Raw genomic sequence first — 19163 nt, forward strand, 5'->3', positions numbered from 1 at the left:
ACCAGAGAGCCCAGCAAAGCACAGCAGCCCCAGCACAGCAGGGAACATGGAGCTCTCTCCAAACACTGCTGCCACAGCTTTTAGCTACTCAGCATGGATCTTTGGAATATGGCAAAGGATATAGGGGCAGCATTAGGAAACTGGAATCAGATGAGCACCATTACACAATTGTTCAAAAATATATATACACATACCATATATATATATATATATATACACATATGCATATGTGTTTTCCTAATGCACACCCTCACATGCTCCATAAGGAATGAGCATCTGCATGGAGGAGGGAGCATTATAAATGGATTTACCATACACAAGGAGGGCTGCCATCTAGGAGAAGGAAAGCCAGTTCCCAGAGGGATGTGTGAATACGTGTGTTCTTTGAAATCTACAATTCCTGTGGTGAACTTTGTTCCCTGCAAGGAGCCCTGGCTTTGCTTGAGTCTCTGGATTAAGATGCAGGTGGTCTTTAGGCCAGAGAAACTATTCCTCAGCTGATAACTACAGGGTTTTACTCTTCAAGAAATGATAAATCCACAGAAATAAAATTTTAAAAATGTTTCTGCCTCCAGCTTATCTTGAATTGTCCTTCTGGGGTCATCAGCCCAGGAGCCAAAGCAACATCCCCAGCCAGGAGGCAGCAACACTGCTTCACCAGGGTCACAACAGTTGCTGAGCATCAGGAGGGGAGTACCAGCGTGATGGAATTAAGGAGAAGTGGGGCCAACAAGATTAGGGGAAGAAAAAAAATGTAGCAGCTTTTCATAAAAAAATTATCCCAAGAACTGTTGTCACATTGGAGCGAGTCTGTGTGATATAATTTAATCCTGTCCTTCACAGCAGGAGAAGGAAGACACATGGCATGGCAGTGTGGCTAATGCTGCCTCCTCTCTGCCTCCTCCTCCAAGTGCCCGACCTGTTCTGCCAGCTCAGACACCTTGGCTTGGCAGTCAAGCAAGTTGTCCTTCAGTCCTGTGATTTCCTGAGAGTGGGCAGCCAGTGTCCCGTTCATGTGGTCCATGTAGTCCCACAGGCTGCCCGTGTGTTTCTCCAGTTCCCCCCTGATGCTGTCCAGGCTGCCGGTGACGGCGCCCAGCCTGCCGCAGGCGCTCTCCACCCGCGCCACCCGCTCGTCAAAGCGAGACACCTCCTGCTGCAGGCCCTGGGCCACGCTCCTGCAGGAGCTCAGGTCGCTGACAATCCTGGCTTTGAGTCGCTCCAGGTCTCCCTTCAGGTTCAGGACACGGCGATTGCTGAAGAAGAGCTGGGAGCCTTGGTCGTTGACTTTCTCCTGGATGGAGTGGACCTCATCCTCAATCTTCCTCTCGTGCTCATCTAGCGAGGAGTTGACGTGCGTCACGGTGTCTGAGTACTGGGAGACGGAGTCCTTGAGCCCTGTCAGGGACTTGCTCACCGTGTTCAGGTTGATCTTTAGCAAGGTGATCTCCCCTTGCAAAGCCCCCGACGCTTCCTCCTCGATTCGCCGCTGGATCTCCAGGATGGTGGCGTTCAGCTTGCGCAGGAGGTCGTAATTGCTGTCCATGCGCAGCAGCAGGTCCTGGTTCTTGTTCTGGCAATCCTCGATCTCCGTCCGGAACGTCTCCACGTCTTTGGAGGCAGAGGTGCAGCCCAGGGAGCAGGTGTTCTCCAGTGTGATGAGGCGGTTCTGCAACACCTCCAGTGTCTCATCTGTCTGTTTCCTCATGCTGGCAAGCTCCCCTTCCAGCACAGGCACCACTGCTCCGTCCATGCCCATGGGAGAACTGGCATTGTTCAGCTCTCCCACGATGGTCATGAACCTGTCCTCCAGAGTCTGCATTTTGTCTTCAAAGGCAGTCCTCATGCCATCCACCTCTGCCACCACTGTGCCTTTCATGCTGTCCTCTATGCCAGAGCAGCAGCTCCCCGTTTCCCTCTCTGTAGCATTCAGCCTGGCTTCCAGGTCCTCGAAGCGCCCTTCAAAGAGGTTCCCCAGGGTGGCAGTGGAGATTTCTCCATCCAGGCGTGAGTGCAGGTTCTTCTGGGACTCGGAGATGCTGTGGAGGCCTTTCTCAAGGATGTTCATGCGATCGGTGAGGTAGTCCAGGTTGCTGCAGCAGCTTTCCACCACCGTCAGCCCTTGGATCTGTGTCTCCAGCTGAGAGATCTCTTTCTTGATCTCCAGCTCCTTCCCATCCAGCGTCTGCTGCAGCCGCAGGTTGGCAGCTTTCTCCTCCTCGCACTGCTGCCGCACCTCCTGGATGCGGAAATCACAGGCGCTCTGGATCTTGCCCAGCTTCTTCTCGAAGCCGTCGAGCAGCTCTCCGCGCAGGCTGCTCAGCCTGCCGTCCACGTACTCCTCCAGCAGCTCGATGGAGGTGAGGGGCGAGGGCCGGGCGGACTCCAGCAGGTGCTTGATGTGCCCGTCGTGGTCCAGCACCATGCCCCGCACCTCGTGCAGCAGATCCGCCTTGCTTTTCAGCACGTCGCTCACCTCCGTCACTCTGCTCAGGATCTCCCCCACGGGGGGGAACGTGCCCACCTCGGCTTTGTCCGCCACATCCACCAGCCCGTCGGGAATGATGCCGAAGCCCACGGAGGAGTCTGGCGTGCCCGGGCTGTTCATCAGGGAGCCGAGCATCTTGCTGGTGTCCTCCTGGATGGCCAAGCGCAGGCGCTCCCCCAGCCCGCTCACCATGCTGTGCAGGCTGTCGTAGGACTGGGACAGCCGCCTCACCTCCTCCTCCAGCCGATCCAGGCGGTCCCCAAAGAGGCCAGGCAGCTTCCTGCCTGCACGGGGAAAGAAACAGAGAGGGCACAGTGAGGGCTGGTTCTCCTTTAACTTCCCTCCCTCAAGTCCTGTCCCATAATAACTTTGTGTCATGCCCCTGTTATTGTCATTTCAGCAAAATCTCAGCCCACATCTCTCCTTAAGCTATCAGGAAACCTTCTTTCCTCTTGGGATCCAGCCCTCTGTTCCCAAGTTCAACAGCAGGTGATGGTAACAGCCCAGGAGAGCTTCATCTTGAGACTGTCCTGGATTGAAGGACAGGCGTCTGCCAATAAAGGCAGAAGCTTCTCTTTGAAATGGAGAATGTAAACCCCCTTCCTCCAAATTATTATTATAATTTTGTGTTATGGGTTATGTTTTGACTAGCTCCTCTCCCTACCCCCCACCATGGGGCTAGTTAAGGGGCTCTCAGGAAAAAATAGGGGAATTAGAAATAACAATTATTTACTAGAAAAATTAAAACAGAAATACAGTATTACAAAGAACAATCCCAACCCTCATCACTACCCCCACCCGGCTTCAACAGATATACACATTTCTGGCCACACCAACCCAACACAAAATGCACCCTATCAATCCCATAATTAAGGGGGAAATGCTCTAAATCAGTGAGGAAAGGCAATTCTTAAGCTGTATGTTTTGAAAGAAACAAGGTTGAAAAAACAAGTGGTCCTCAAAGCAATCAAATGTCAGGTTTCTGATAGAAAACATGTCACCCATGGAATTTTTGCCAGATTCATGCTCTCTGCTGAAACAGAGAGCACCTGGGGGTTTGAGTGCATGACAATGGTGTGGTGACCCAGGGACATGACGCAGGAGTAAAATCTCACCATATTGATTCTTCTTTGGTCCTGGAAACAGGTCAGGGTGGCTTTTGGGAAAGGGAGGAAGTCTGGGCATCGGAAACATCTTTTGCCCGGGAGGCATTTTGGGGCTGGGGTGCTGGGGCAGAAGGCCAGGCTGGTCTGTGGGGCTGTCGTGGCACCCTTCTCCCATGAAGCCTGGGCAGCACCTCCAGGACAGCTCGGTCACTGTCTTGTACCCAATCTTGTATTTGGGCCTGAAGAAGGTGCGGTACCTTTCCAGGAGAGGGGAGGGAGAGAGAAGACAGTTTAGAGAAGCAACATCAAGCAATAGAGCAGGGTCACAGTCCTGTTGGACTGGGAGATCTGGGCACTTGAGAAAGCCTGGCTGAAACCCTTGTGCTGCACCTGCAGACCACAGCCTGTCTTCTCCAAGAGCTCTTGCTGCACCATAGCACAGTGTGGCATTATGGTGGGGCTTTGGCTGAGTATTTTTTTAACCTGTGTTTAGAACTACAGCTCTAAGTGTATTGCTGCAGTTCCTGGCCTGATAAGTGACCACTGTGACAGGTGCCACACTGTTTGGCAACTTCTGGCCAGCAGAGCACAAGATGAAATGATGGAACTGATTTCAAAAGCCCTGCAAGTTCACATCACTTACAAAAGGGAAGTGGACTGCTGGTAAAAGTAGTGTGCACTTTGAATTGACCTACAGAATTTCCTAGTGGGATCAAAAAATCTCTCTTCTCAGCTTTAATCCTGTCTGGAAGCCCCCATGAGAGCTGAAATCCCTTTGGAAAAGTGTTTTGTCTCTGTGTGGAGGGCATCAGTTCACTGGGAAGTCTAAAGGGGCTTGGGCTGGCCTGGTGAGGGTCTCCAGGGTGATGCTGTGATGTGCACAGAGGGGTGGCTCCTTACACTGCCTCCTGCCCCAGCTGGAATGCCCTGGGGAGCATGTCCATCATGGATTTGGGTACTACAGCACTGATCCTCCCACACCCAGCACACAAAGTGCAAGCCCAGCTCACACCTTCCTCCTCTGCTCTCACTCTGGATGGGGTCTCAGCAGCCATGGGGGAGGATTCAGCTGCTCCCTGCTTCCCTGTGAGGCAGCAGTGATGGGACAGGACCCTGCTGGCACCTGTGTTGCCCCCCCAGCTGAGCTCAGCCACACAGGGCTGACCATGGCACTTTTCTTACAAATCTTTATACCAATAAACACTTTGGTATTTATTTTCTCACTAAATACCAAAGCTTTAAGCCTTTTGGAAATTTCCAATCTGAATTTACCAGGGCCTGAAAATCCTGCAGTTTGCTGTTTTGCAACACATAATCAGCCTCTTGTTCTTCTCCAGCATGTTCAGCTGAAGGTCTTGGAGCAGCAGCACAGCCACCCATGCTGCAGAGGGGCTGCAGAAGACACTTATCCATCAGTCAGGGCAGCACATGGGGCTGATCCCCTGCCATCCAGGTTCTTGTCTGAATCCACAGTGTCCCCAGCCTGGCAATGCTGCTTCCACACCATTCCCAGCAGGATACAGCCACCTCCATGCACACCACAGGGCAGGGGCATAAACCAAACCCAAATCCACTGCTCTTTGAATCACTTCAAAATTTTCTCAACATCAATTTCCCAAAGGGACAGTTTCAAAACAAGCTCTTCTTGTTACTCCTCTTCATAGACACTGCTGAGTTTCATTGATCTTGCCTTCTCTGGTAGTGTGTAGAAACCTCCCTGGATGTACCATGGGAGATTGCTGCTCCAGCCACTGTCAGGGGGTGGAGAAAGGAGGAGGATGGCATCCAAAAGGCAGAGCATCTTCTCTGTGTCATCCCAGCATCTTCTCTGTGTCATCCCAGCCTCTGCAGAGGAGCTCAAAGCCTTGGGCACCACCAAATCTTTCTACTCCTGTTCCAAACAGCAGCAAAGGGAAGTATTTGCTGCCAGCTGCACAAATATTAGCTGATGGTCCCAGAACATGGAAAACCCTTGTTTCCCTTTTGTCCATGGATGCAGCATCTGAGGCTCTGCAGAAAATTCTACTGTGGGTCTGTCTGCCCTCAGAAAACATCCTGGTTTTGTTTGGAGGAGACAAATAGAGGACATCATGGAGATGGGAGAGGCTTTGGAGATCTCCTCCATGGGTACCAGCAGCTGCAGGATGTCCTGAAGTCCCTGAATGCTGCTAAAACACTCGTGATGGAGAGAACAAGTGAGTGAGTGGGTCTGGCTGCCTGTCTCTGCCAGCAGAGGATGTGAGCAGAGCCCGTGGCACCACCAGGACATGGAGAGCCCCAGCCAGCTGCCACAGGATGGGGACTAGGCTCTGACAAAAACTCCTCTCATCCCCCTTTTCCTCTGTGCTCAGCTCAGCTCCACTCCCCAAGGTTGGGGAGGATGCAGAACAGCTTTTCCACATGGAGCAGCATCCCCAGAGGGTGGTGAAGCACAAAGCCCCAGTGTCTGCCCTGTAGCACCAGCAGCTCCAGCTGTGGCAGTGAAGTGTTTCCCTCCAGCACTGGTGGGGTGGCAAAGAGTTCTGCAAATATTTCCCTGGAGCAGGAAGCACTGAGCCATCCTCAGCCACAGGTTTAATTTCCTCATCCTCTCAGTAATGTTCTCACCAAGCTGCCATTGTTCTGTCACTGCAGGTCTGTGACAAATTGCTTTTCTACACACGTGTACAGGCACCTCCCCACTTCCCGTGATTTCCAGATTTATTTCTGGATCATAGAACATCCTGAGTTTGAAGGGACCAATAAAGATCACTGTTCCCAGCAAATGCACAGAACATCCCCAAAAATCACATCATGGTCCTGAGAGCATTGTCCAAATGCTTCTTCAACTCTGTCAGGCTTGGTGCCATGGTCATCTTCCCTGGGGAGCTTTTTCCAGTGCTCAGCTGCCATCTGGGTGAAAACTTTTTCCTGATATCCAGTCTAAACCTCCCCTGACAGGTGAGAGAGGGATTTCTGAGGAGGGATAGAGCTGTCTCTCCCTCCTGACAAATTCCACTTTGCCTACTTCCAATACCACTGCCCTGCCACTGATTGCCAGTCCTTCAGTCCTTTTCACTGGGCTCTGGAAAGTGGGGGCTCACGGACAGAAAGGTGGCACAGGGTGCCAGGAGTGAGAGGTCTTTGGGAGGGAAGGGAACCAGCCATGCCCCAGGGTCCCCCATACTCACAGCACTTTCCCTGGGCACTTGGGTCCCCAGCTGCACTTGTGGTACTCGGCCTTGACGTAGCTCTCAGCCCCGTCCTGCAGCGTGCACGTCACGTTGCGCTGCACCACGTAGGCACAGTAGCTCCTGGGGGGAAACACAGCCAGGCACTGCCACCCCTGCCCAGCAGACAGCAGAGCCTGCACTGCCAGACACTGACAGAGGTCTGGGCAGCAGCTGGAAGGAGCCTCCCAGCTTGGGTAGCTGTTGGGGAGGGACATCACAACCATGCTGCAGTCACCATCCTGTCACAGTCACAGCCGTGTTGTCACCAGTGATGGTGGTGTCCCCAGAGCTTGCCACAGCATGGACAGTGCAGTGGGACAGGCTGTGATCACTGCTGTTCCCCAGCAGCAGTTGTAGGAATAGCATCCCAGAAAAAGCTCCAGCAGTAACTGGTAGGGGTGCTATCCTGCAGAGTGTCCTGCTGCAGCTGCTGCTGTGCTGCCAGTGCAGGGACCAACCCAAAAGCCTTCAACCCTTGCTGTGGGTGCTGCCACCGATGAGGCACAGAGAGAAGATGCTGCTCTGCAGGGCTCCAGCATCGTGGGTCCCTCCACCACGGAGGCAGGGACACAGAGTAGGTCTCTGATGGAGGCTGGAAACCCATTCAGATCTTTAGGACAGTTAGCACACAGAGCCTCTCCCTTCTGCCATCCACCTGCAGCTGGGTGCCACAGGTACCAGCCAGCTTTCCTGAGCCAAGTAGCAAAGCCAGGCTCTGAGGATAAGTGTCTGGGAGGAAGGCAGTATGTGGGAAGGGTGCAGGACTGCTGGCAGGACAGATGGAGGCCAAGGCTGCTCCAGCTGAAGACAGGGCTGCCGGCAGGAGCAGATGGGCTTGGTCCACAGGGGCAGAGACAGCAGGGATGTGGGTGAGGCAGGGATTAAGGCCAGGGGGCTGTGGCAGACGGCAGAGCGGGAGGAGAGGAGGGCACAGGCCCTCGGTGCAGAGCAGGGCTGAGGCAGGAGGTCAGCGCAGGAGCAGATGGGCCAGCGCAGGCTGCAGGTGCAGAGAGGTGTTCAGTGAGGCGGGAGGACGTGGCTTCCCCTGTGCCAGCTGGGGGCTTGGTATGGATGGGCAGGGAACGTACTTTGTCTTCACCTGTTTGCCATCACTGCTTGTCCCTCCTTCATCAATCTTTCCCCACTCAGGGCGAGCCAAAGTCCTGCTGCTGTGACCCCTGAGTGTGCCATGGTGGGGGCTGGGGGAGGGCTGTGCACACCCACCCTGTGCATGCACACACACTTTCAAACAGGAGACACCACAGCCCTTCTTACCAAACCCTGCTGCTCCACACTGACACTCACAGTCCCTTTCCTCTGCCTCCACCTGCCAGAGGTGTCTCAATATCACTCAGAGCATCATGACAAGCCCATGAGAGCTGGGCTGGGGCTCTGCAGCTCCTTTCTGTGCTCAGCCCCAAGGCTGCTCTCCATAGGTTATGTGATGGCCATGCCAGGAACTCTGATTGCATCCCAGCCTGTGCCCTGGCAGCTGAGCTGCAGCACCCCCAGCTGCCTCCCAGTGCCCCCATTCAGAGGCCCTGAGCAAGGTCTCCAACACTCCAGGGTAATCCTCCCTCCAAGCCTCTCTCTGCTCCCTTCCAGCAGGGATCCCACCCTCAACACATCCCACTTGCTCCCCTCGGGAGCTGCACCAGCACATCCATGTCAGCCCCTCACTAAGAGCTCCCTCTATCCCCTGGGATGGGCACACAGCCCAGACCTGAGTGTCTCTGCCCTGGCAAGGGGCTGCCAGGCTCAGAGCACGAGCAGGGCCCTGTGCTGCTCCCTGCTCCTCCACAAGCGAGTCATTCATCCGTGCACAGGACCACAGGAAAAGGAAGGCAGACACTTCTCTTAGCTGGAGGTAGGGGAGTTCATGTGTGTTTGTGGAAACTTAGGGTCACCATCTATCCATAAACCCAGGACCTGCTTACAAACACAGCACTTACCAACTGCCTCTGTTAGCTGGCAGCCAATGCAGGCAGCCACTGCTAATAAACACTGCCTACCTGTGCCTGCTGGGGTTACTGTGGTTCTGACTCACTCTCCCTCTCAGAACCCCTTCCCTTCTCACACACCTGTGGCAAGCAGTTTTATAGTTGCAGCCTGATGTTTTTAGAGTGAGCAGCTGGAAAATGTTATGGGTTTTTGAAAGCTCTCACTGGCACTGCCAGTATTGTTCGTCCCGAGTGTTACTTTATTCATTTCATCTTGTTTATAACCCCACATCCTCCCTCTTTCAAAGGAGCCCGGCAGAAACTGCTCTAGTGAACAAGAAGAGAGGGAAGGGACAACCCCTCTCCATCCCCAATGTAGCAGCTCTTATGCAACTGAACGGAAAAAGTCTACCGTTTGTGCAAAACCCACATTCCTCACTGCCTGAGCCTTCCAGGTTCCTAGAAAACGTATTTAAACTCCAGTATGTATGTATTTTACAAGCGAATTCCCTCCCAAACCAATCTGTTTTCACACGTAGGTCTGTGCACTGCCACCCTCCCCTCCCGCACATCAGCACCCCCTGCCCCCCGCGCCCGTGTCCCGCAGAGCAGGCACAAAAAACCCGCAAACCACACACGGACACCCCCATCCCCATCCCCACCTCCTGCAGCCCCGTCCCGCACCGCAGCACACGTGTCCGCACCGCACGCAGCCCGTTCCCTCTTGGAATTACAACTCCCGGAGCCTCCTCTAGATGGAGGGGGGCACAGACACACGGACCCCGCTGCGCTGCCCCAGCCCCTGCTCAGTGCCCGGCAGATGATACGGTACCCAGGGACTGATCCCAGCCAGGGATGCCGCAGGAGAGCCCCGGGGGAGGCACCCCTGCTCGGCACCGGGGCTTGGGTACTCGCAGCAGCCCGTCCCCCGGGGCTGCTGCCTGCCCCGGTGCCCGGTGCCCGCGGTCTGTTCCCGGTGAGGGGTGCCCGACGCAGACCCGCTGCGCTCCGGATGGGTTCCGCGGCCGGGGGTCGCTTACTTGTGCTTGCCCACGGGCTTGCCGAGCTGCGGGCTGGAGCCGGCCGTGTAGAGGCTGTACCTGCCGCCGTAGGGCAGGGGGGCGGCGGGGGGGTAGAAGGCACCCTTGGCATCGGCGAGGGCCAGCAGCGTCCCCAGGGAGAGGCAGGCGAGCAGCGCTCCGCGGCGGCGCAGCGCCCGCGCCCGCCGCATGGTCCCGGCCCGGCGGCGGCGGAGAGGGACGGGATGGGACGGGATAGGATGGGATGGGATGGAGCGGGATGGGATGGAGAGGGATGGGATAGAGATGGGATGGAGCGGGGCGGGACGGGGCGGCCGCGGGGCCCCGCCGGGACAGCGCTGCGGAGGGGACCGGAGCGCCGCCCGCTGCGCCCTGCCCTGCCTGTCCCGGTCCTTGTCCCTGTCCCTGTCCCTGCCCGGCGGCACACGCCGCTCCGCCGCCCGCCCGTCCCCTTTTGTACGGCGGGGCGGGGGCGGGCCGCGCTCCTCCTCCCGCCCTCCCTCTCCGCCGACCCCGGCCCCGCGGGCGGGGAGACAAAGCGCAGCCCCCCGACCCCCGTTCTCCGCCCGTCCGGCCCCGCCAGCGCTGCTGCAGCCCCCAGCTCAGGTCGGAGCGCTCTGCCCACCCCCGCGGGGCTGCAAGGGGCTCGCACCCTCTCCCGGCCCCGGCCCCCTCTTCTCCCCTTGTCCCGATGTCCCCTCCCTGCGCACTGGGCTTTGTCCCCGCGGGGTAGCAGGTGCAGCGGGATCTGGAGCCCTTTGGCTTCTGGTTCTCTCCAGTCCCAGCTCTGCCCTGCTTCATCCCACAAGAGAGCACAAGAGAGAAAGGCTGAAGCGACGCTAACTCTGCCCTCGGGGACATCGGTGCTGCTAGAGATTGGCAGCTGTCAATCATGTGGCTGGCGCCAGCCTGGTGCATCGAGCATCCTCCAGCGAACCTGCGGGAAGGGGGAGAGGAAAGCGCTGCTATTTTGGAGCGCTCCCCGTATTTTTGCATTGGATCCAGGCTCTAGGAGAGAGGGGGGAATCTCTCACCTTTCCTTCCCCTGGATCTCCCATAGTCAAGCACATTTCATCTTTCATGGCTCTGGAAGGCATGTTTGTGTCTCCTTGCATCCTGCCCTGCAGAGATCCCTGCTAACCTGCACCCCGATGTCCCCACTCACGGGTGACCCACTGCAGGGTGCACCCTGAGACCCTGCCCTGCCCTCCCCAGGCTCCACACCATTAGCCACAGCTCTTCACCTTTGTGTTAGCCACAGCTGTTAGGTGGGGGGAAAGGACCCCCACCTGTGGCACTGGGCATTTTGGGAGGGGGTAACATCCCCAGTGCCATCCAGTGGAGGTCATATTGAAGCCCTGAAGAGGTGAAGCCATGCCAAGGAGCAGGAAATTTTTTTATATATGCAGACAGTTACACCCTTGGGCATCCCACCAAAACCTCACCAGAGATTTTTTGATGAGACTCCTGTCTTGGCAGGCAGAACCAGCTTAAAGTCAGGGAAGTGCCATGACAAGGTGTGCCATGCTTCTCCAAAACTCCTGGAGGAAAACAAGAGATGGCTAAAAAATTCCAACTGAAAGAGTGAAACCTGCTGCTGGGGGAAGGAGGCATCAAGGCTTGGGCTGACACTGGCACTGACATATCAAGGCTTGGGCTGAGACAGAGATGATAAGATACTCAGACAAACGGCCTTTTTCAGTTAAAATGAGTCTTTGGCTCGGTCTGAGGTGAGTACAGAAACATTATCAGGAGAAGAAAAATCCATCAGAAGGCTGAGCTGGGAGAGGCAAACTGAACAGACCAGGCAGAAAACCCAGAGGAGGAAGCCTGAGCACTGAAGCAGTGCATCCTCTTGGTTGAAGCTGCTGCAGGGTGTTGCTGAGCTGCCATGTGCCTGTCAGGCTGCACCCCAGAGGTGCTGCAGTGTGGTTTGTACGTGGTACATTTGGCAGCACATGAAGCAATCCCCATGCAGCTGGTGCTCTGAATTGTTCTGCTCCGCTGGGATGCTGCAGGAGGGACGGTCCAGAAGCAATTCTATAAAAACAAACAAAAGCTGACCCAGCCTGCCTGGTTTAATGCTGGATGCCAAAGTGAAAGAGAAGTTTGAGCACAGCCTTAATTTTTTTTCCCTGTGCGCAGGGAGTGTGAGCCAGTTCTAATAACAGCATGCTGCACGTGTGTGTCTGAGGCCTCCGGAAAAAAACATCTGGTGTTGCAGGGTTTCAGAAAGAGCCCCTGGCCCTGGGCTTGGAGCCTGTGCTGTGCTGAATGGGTACAACTGAGTTAAAGTGCTTGTTCCTTCTCACCAGCTTGGCTGGGAAAGCGAGGGAGGTGGGAGCCATTGCTCTTGGGTGGGCGTGTCTGTCTGTCTGTCACTGCTGTCCAAACCCACCTTTATAGCACCAGATCCCTTCCTGCCAGATTTCAGAGTGAGGCAGGATCCTCAGAGAGACTGAATCCCATTTTCTTGTTCTATTGTCTAATTGTTTATGAAAAAAGACATCTGAGTAGACAAGAGAACGCCAAACTTAGGTCCCAGCTGAGGAAATGGATTCATTATCAACTCTTTTGTAAGACATCAAGGAATCCATACAGGAGAGAGCCATAGGTGCCCCAAACCATGGGGAAAACTCTCATGTTCTTTATTAGCTATGAGCTAATCCAGCCATGAGACACAGAGCAGCAGGAAACTGGGATTTGTGAGGTTGCTTTTATCAGGGAGCAGCACAGGTTGAACTCTTTGGTGCTCAGCTGTGCTGCTGCCAGTCCCCACCACACTGCAAGCCCTGGCCAGGCACAGGAGGGTGCCTGTGAGGAGCCTGGCATGGCAACCTGGCTGTGGAGAGGCCTCATGTGGAGAACAAACAGGAGACTCCTTCCTCCCAGGGCATTCTCCCAACACGGGCATGTCCCAAGGCTGATAGAGAAGATGCCAAGCCCCATCTCCCAGAGCTGTGGAGCACATGCTGAGCACTGAGCTCTCCAGCAGAATGGAAGGGCTTTGCTTCACTGAACTGCTGCCAAAAGGCTCTGCAGAGCTGCTCCCTGGTCAGGGGGCAAAGCCCATGGTGTTTCCCAGAGGAAAGGTCTGCTTCTCCCCTGGCTTCACCTGGAGAGAAAGGGGGTCAGATCAGAGCTGCTGCTGCTGCTGCTCAAATCTGGATGCTGGGAAAACCCCACACAGGGGTGCCTAACCAGGAGGGTTGTGCCCATCAGTGATTCCATAGGAGCACATCCTGCACTGGCTCACCATATGCCTAGGGAGCTTCTTTCTCCACCTGGCTTGCCAGAAGCTGATTATTTTGGTTCCACCTCTCACTCCTGCACAGCTATGTTCCAAGCCAGTCCAGAAATGAACAGGTAGAAGTTTTTCCCTACCAAGGATCCAGCAGATGACATTATGCAGGACACAGGAGGCACCCAGAAACAGGAGGTGAGCAGGAAGAGAAGAGAGCAAGAGCAGAGACCCTATAGGCAGCTACTCCCCTGCTCTGACTCCCGGGGAGGGCTGGGGGAACCACCACAGGGCTAATTTCACAAGCAGATGACAGCAAACAGTGACCTGTTCTGCTTCCCATGCCTTTTAATTAACACTTGCATGGCCTCTCCAGCTGAGTAATTGCCTCCCTTCATGGGTCAACAAGCCAGCAGCCCCTGACCTCCCGTTCCCAGCTGGGTCTGAGGTTTGGTGCCTGCACAGAGCACAGAGGGTGTGAGCTCTTGTACCTCCAGACCCACAGGGACAGCAAAAGTGACAGCAAAAGTGACAGCACAACCCAGAAACTCTGCAACTCAGCTTGATCTTAGCCAGGACCAGCCTTACCCACCCTAATGCTGAGCTTTAAATAGGTAGCACTGGTGAAAATCCCCACCATGCTGGGCAATAAGAGGGCAGTTGTTCTCTCTGTTGCCATGGGATAGGAGCAGATTGCAGCAAGGGAAATTTAAGTTGAATATTAATAATAAAACAGTATCTTCTAGTAAAAATAATGTAGCCCTGGAGGAGACTGTATTGAGCCATCTGGAGATTTTAAAGGAAAGGTTAGATAAAAAAAAAAAAAACCTGTCAGGACCAATTTGGGGTAGGGAAATGGATTGGATGGCTTCCCAAGAGCTCTCCCAGCCTGAGTTTTTCCAAGTACAAATTCATTTCCCAAAGTGGCAAGGCTAGAGAGCAGCTCTATTTAGAGGCAGAGCTTCTCCCTAGTGATTCCCACTGGATCAAAGGCATTCCTTGAATTGGCACTCACAGAGGCCCTTTCTCTTGGCAGCGGGTCTGTGTCTGTGTCTATGTGAGAGAGGGAACCTTCTGGACAGCCTGGATTTCCCAGGTGCACATCCATCAGGACCCACTCAGGGCTCCTTCTCCCATGTCACAACCCCTGGGAAGATCCCACAGCTATCCCACACTGCTGTCCCAGACCCAGGGAGGGATGGGGACACCGTGTTACCCAAACTGGCAGGCAGGACACAAGTCCCAAATGCCACAGGAGTGCAGTGCAAGGAGAACAGTGATAGTTCTGCAGGTGCTCCAGTTCCCAGATAAAACTGAGCTCAAGGAAATTCACCGTGCTTGTGATTCAGCTATAGGACTGGAAGCTCTTTTTGGCTCCCAGCACATGCTTTTGTTCCTGGCTGGGCATGGACCACTTCTCCCATTGGTCTCAACAGGAGGGGGATGCAGGTGTGCAGGCAGGAGGCATCAGAACAGGCAAGGTCACAGCATTTACCTTGTTCAGAGGTTGCCAGGGTTTTGTTCTGAACTAGCCCCTGGCCCCAGTCCCAGGGGTGTGACTGCAATGTGTGTCCCCCAAACTGTGGGGTGGGGGCACCTGGGCTTGCCCAGGCTCTGGGGGAAGCTGTGGCCGGGGGCTGAGAACAAAATCCCTTTCTTCGTGGGAAAGTCTAGTGACTTGAAGTGGTCAGACAGCCTTATCTCTGGTTTGGAAAGGCACAGGCTGATCATTTGTCAAGATTAGCGCGTGCGGTGGAAGGGATGGAGCTGTTCCAAATCCACCCTCACAGCTCTTCCCTGGGCTCACGGCCATTCATAAAAATGCCAGAGCAGCAGCAGCAGCAGCACATACTGGGGTTGTGGTTTGGGGAGGACTAGGAGGGGTCAACCACAGGTTATGCAAGCTCTGAGCAGGGGAAAGAATACACAGGTTGCTTTATTGGTATATCCATTAGTGTCTTTCCTTCAGGAAAATTTGCAGGGAGACTGGCAGTGGGAAATTTAGCAAGGATGAGCAGCAGGCAGGAGGTGACATGCTTATAAAACTTTTCCCAGCTATGCCAGCACTCCAGGGATGAGAGCATTAACAAGCAGCAGCCATGGAGATGGAGCAGGAGCAGTCCCAGGATTCAGCAGCACACAGGTAAGGATGAAGAGGATGAATACTGAGGAAAGGAGGAGATGACACCCTCTCAGTAAACCCCAGCATGTTGGTGGAGGGGTGCTGGGGACCTGTGGTGATGGTTTAGCTGGTCCTGTGAGCCCCAAGGAGGTGCAGCCCTGATCTCAGCTGAGCAGCAGTCTGGGAATGCTATAAAAGGCTGGTGCCCAGGGCTAGGGAGGAGTAGGGGTTTTGTTCCACAGGGCATCCAGGGTATGAGAGAAAGGGTTGCTTTGTGGGCAGGTAAAGATCTGGGAGGGATCCCTAGGGCAAGAAAAAAGTTATTCAGCTCCTGCCTAGCTGAAAGGATATCCCTGAAGCCAGAGGAAAGTGGTAGGAGAGAAAAATGCCTTCAGAGTGAGGGCTTGAGGCTGTGCCAGGCACAGAACTGTGCTGGCAGGAGCAGAATTGAAGCCACGTGCTGGGAGGGAAGGGACTGGTGCAGCTGGGGAGCTTTGGCAGGATGGGTCCCTGCAAGGTGATTGCTGTCCATCCTAATGATTGTTGTCCATGCTAATGATTGCTGTCCATCCTGGTGATTGCTGTCCTTCCTGGTGATTCCTGTCCATTCTAGTGATTCCTGTCCATCCTGGTGATTCCTGTCCATTCTAGTGATTCCTGTCCATCCTAATGATTGCTGCCCATCCTGGTGATTGCTGTCCATCCTGGTGATTGCTGTCCATCCTGGTGATTCTTGTCCATTCTAGTGATTCCTGTCCATCCTAATGATTGCTGCCCATCCTGGTGATTGCTGTCCATCCTAGTGATTCCTGTCCATCCTAGTGATTCCTGCCCCTCCTGGTGATTGCTGTCCACCCTGGTGATTCCTGCCCGTCCTGGCTTTGCTGGAGTGGGTTCTGGCAGCAGGTCATGGGCTTGCTCAGCCTGGGTGAGACCCTGGAGCAATGCCCTCACAGAGGATCAGCCATGAGAAGAGGTGTCTGAGATGCCAGTCCCATGGATCTGGGAGAGGGGCTTGGTGCCAGCTCAGCCCCAGCAGCAGCACATCATCCTACAGACTCTGCAGGGCCTGAGGAGCCCTGTTTTGGGGAATTGCATGGCTTCAGGGCTGCTGTGTCAATGTTCTTCTGTAGGGACTGTCCATGGTGCAATGAAGAATTTTGGTCTAAAGAAATGCCCCAGAACTGTTTAGATGATCTTTAAGGTGCTTTCCAGCCCAAACCAGCTGATATGTTTGATTGCTTCTCCATGGCTCAGCCTGGTCCTTTGCAGAACTGTGTCTTTGGACTCTAGGAAGATCCGTATTCCTCCTTAGCTGTATGTCCAGCTGAGTCACCCTCTGCCTTTCCTGGGAACAGGATGATGGCAGCCACCCAGCAACTGAGTCACAAAACCTCTGCTCAGTGACCTCACTGCTGCACACAGTGGAAGAAAAGCAGGAGCAGGAAAAAAACACTTCTCCTTTGGGATGTGGGGAATATTGAAGGTCAATAATACAAATAAACTTCCTAGATGATTTTTTTTTTTTTAATTCACCCACAGGCACCTGGTTTGTGCAGGCAAGGAAGCCAGGTCTGGTGTAGTGACTTCAGCAGGAGAGAGGGACATGAGGGACATGTGGACAGTGGATAGAGGTTTCCCTGAACATGGTGAGCCCACGGGGGTGGTGGCCACATGCAGAGGCTGCTGCAGGGCTCTGTGAAGAAGCAGCCTGAGGTTTGTCCTTTCTCCCCCATCTTCTGCATTTTAGAGGCACAAGCCACACAGAACTTCCCAGGATGCACCAACAGCCTGCTTGTGTGAGGATTGTCCCAGTGGCAGATGAGTGTCTCTGTGGTGAATGGTGGAGAGCAGCTCACCTGAGAGAAGTTACCCTGTACATCTGATTCTGTTATGGGGCTATTTTTACCTAGCCATGGACATTTTGCCTGGAGATGGGGTCCTGGGGCACCAGGAAGTTTTCCCATACCTCATGTCTGCTTTTTCTTGTCTGTGGTCATGACCTGCTTGTTCCAAGCCACGGGCAGCACGGCTCCCACATGTCCCCAAGCACTGGGTGACTCTGGATATACCAAATGTGGGAACAGCTGGGCTGAAACCCTGCCATCACCCACATCCCTTGAGGCAAGGGGGTGAGTGGCAGTTATTTTTGGGTTCAAAGAGGGGCCCTTCACGTCCTGTTGCTGCAGCCAGCTCTGCCCCATCCTCCGAGGTGACACCGCAGGCACGCGGGAGCGATGGGAATGGCCATAAATAACAGGTGGTTATTTCTGCACGGGGAAGAGAGAGTAACTGAGACCAGCTTGGGCTCCTTCCAGAGCTGCTTGGAGCTCATGGCTGACACTTGGCTTCACCCACTTCCCTCTGCAAGCAGCTGTTCCTGCAGGCCCTGCATCTGTGCTTGGCCTTGGGCAGCGTTTGCTAATCCTCCGTCTCACTGTACAGCAACGTGCGCTTGCCAAGGTCCCACTGACCCATCACCAGCAAAAAAAACCAGGAGGAGGAGGAGAACTTGATATCTTCTGCAAGTGAAATAGCTTGGGTTCAGTCTTGGAGAATTTCCCGAACTCTCAAGGAATTTCCTGATCTTAGGAATCTGCCAAAATTTGGAATCTGCCTCGGTCGGGCTGCGCATATTTCCAGAGCACACGCTGGGGTTGTGTTTTAGGTTTCCACCCCTGTCTTTGCAAGGGCATGCTCTCTCTGAATGGGTCAACTACACCAGAAAGGAGAGTCTCCCTCTGACAGGCTGCAGGAATACAGAGGGATTTATTTAACATCCCTTTGTTTTGAGATCAATGGGATTTTTGATCCTTAATTCCTGTCTTCTTCCCCCATGACAAGACTCAGGCTTTTACTGCAGCCCTCATGAACATGGAAACTTGGTGCAGTTGTAATACTTTGGGTTAGTGGCTCACTGGCAGATCTGGAATTAAAGTCATAGCCTCAGCTTAATTAGTAACCCATATTTTTACAAAATTAAAAACAAAACAAAACAAAAAACCTTTGCAGCAGAAGGCAGCCTTCCTGCTTGTAGCTGGGGCTTGGTGTTCATGTGTTTATTGCACGTACTCCAAAAGCAACCAAGGTTCTGGGTGGGAAGAGCACAGCCCCTACCCTCGGAACTAACTCAAATGAAATTCCTCAAGGTCATTTTCCAAAAATTAATGCTGTCTGGATTGCAACCAGGTTGTTTTTGACCAGCTTTAATCTGTGAAATCAACACCGACTCAGGAAATGCTTAGATTGACTCTGAAGGAGGATTTGGCCAGAACTTTTCTCCTATTTATAAAGAATAGTTGGAAAACAGCAAAACCTCCCAGAGGGGACCTGTCCTGACCTCCCCATTTAACCAGTACAGTCCAGAGAGGTTTTATCACCCCTTAACTCTTGGATTTGTCCCCAGGAGCTCAGCAACCCCCTTGGGTCACACATGGTGCTGGAGTCTGGGACAGCTTTTCCACTGATTTCAATGGACTTTGGACCAGTATTCCTGTCAGCCAGCAGTGCTATTTTGGGAAAAACCCCAGAATGGGTCAAAGCTGAACCCTTAGAAACACCATCCTTGGAGCAGCTCCAACACAGACCAGTCCAGGAGCTGCTCTCTGCCTCCCTGTTTGCTCAGAACATCTCAGCATTGTAAAATCTGCATCCTCTGGGTTTGGGTTGAGCAGAGCCTGGTCCAGAAGAGCCCACGGCATCCCCCAGGTCCCCCCATGTCTCCTTCCCCACGCAGTGCCCTTCCAGGGCATTGCTACTGTGTCCCCCTTGAGAAAGGGAGGAAAAGAAAACCCAGCATGAGCACATGTGGCAGGCAAGGGGAAATGGCTGCTGCAAAGTAAGCAGTGCCTTTAAAGAAGTGTTTGTCTGGGGTTTGTTTAGTTATCCTCTAGGTAATTTTACAGCTGAGGAGGCTGGGCCATTCAGGCAATGGCCAAAACAATATCCCCACTGTCTGAGCAGCTCTCGTGGCTCGGCACGGCTCAGTGGTGCTGGGGGGAGAGGGAGGATGGT

The 19163-nt window shown here is 54.1% G+C and overlaps 1 protein-coding gene across 1 annotated transcript; it reads right to left on the reverse strand.

Annotated features, from left to right (window-relative positions):
- Window positions 1–585: 585 nt before the first annotated feature.
- EMILIN3 (elastin microfibril interfacer 3) lies at window positions 586–9977 on the reverse strand (the record flags this gene model as incomplete). Its single annotated transcript, XM_079321962.1, has 4 exons — window positions 586–2772; window positions 3604–3851; window positions 6765–6887; window positions 9787–9977. The coding sequence occupies 4 exons, from the start codon at window positions 9975–9977 to the stop codon at window positions 878–880; spliced, it is 2457 nt and encodes an 818-aa protein (XP_079178088.1). The 3' UTR covers window positions 586–877.
- Window positions 9978–19163: the final 9186 nt, after the last annotated feature.

The sequence above is a fragment of the Erithacus rubecula genome (assembly GCF_903797595.1).
Source record: "Erithacus rubecula genome assembly, chromosome: 18".
Classification (NCBI taxonomy): Eukaryota; Metazoa; Chordata; class Aves; order Passeriformes; family Muscicapidae; genus Erithacus; species Erithacus rubecula.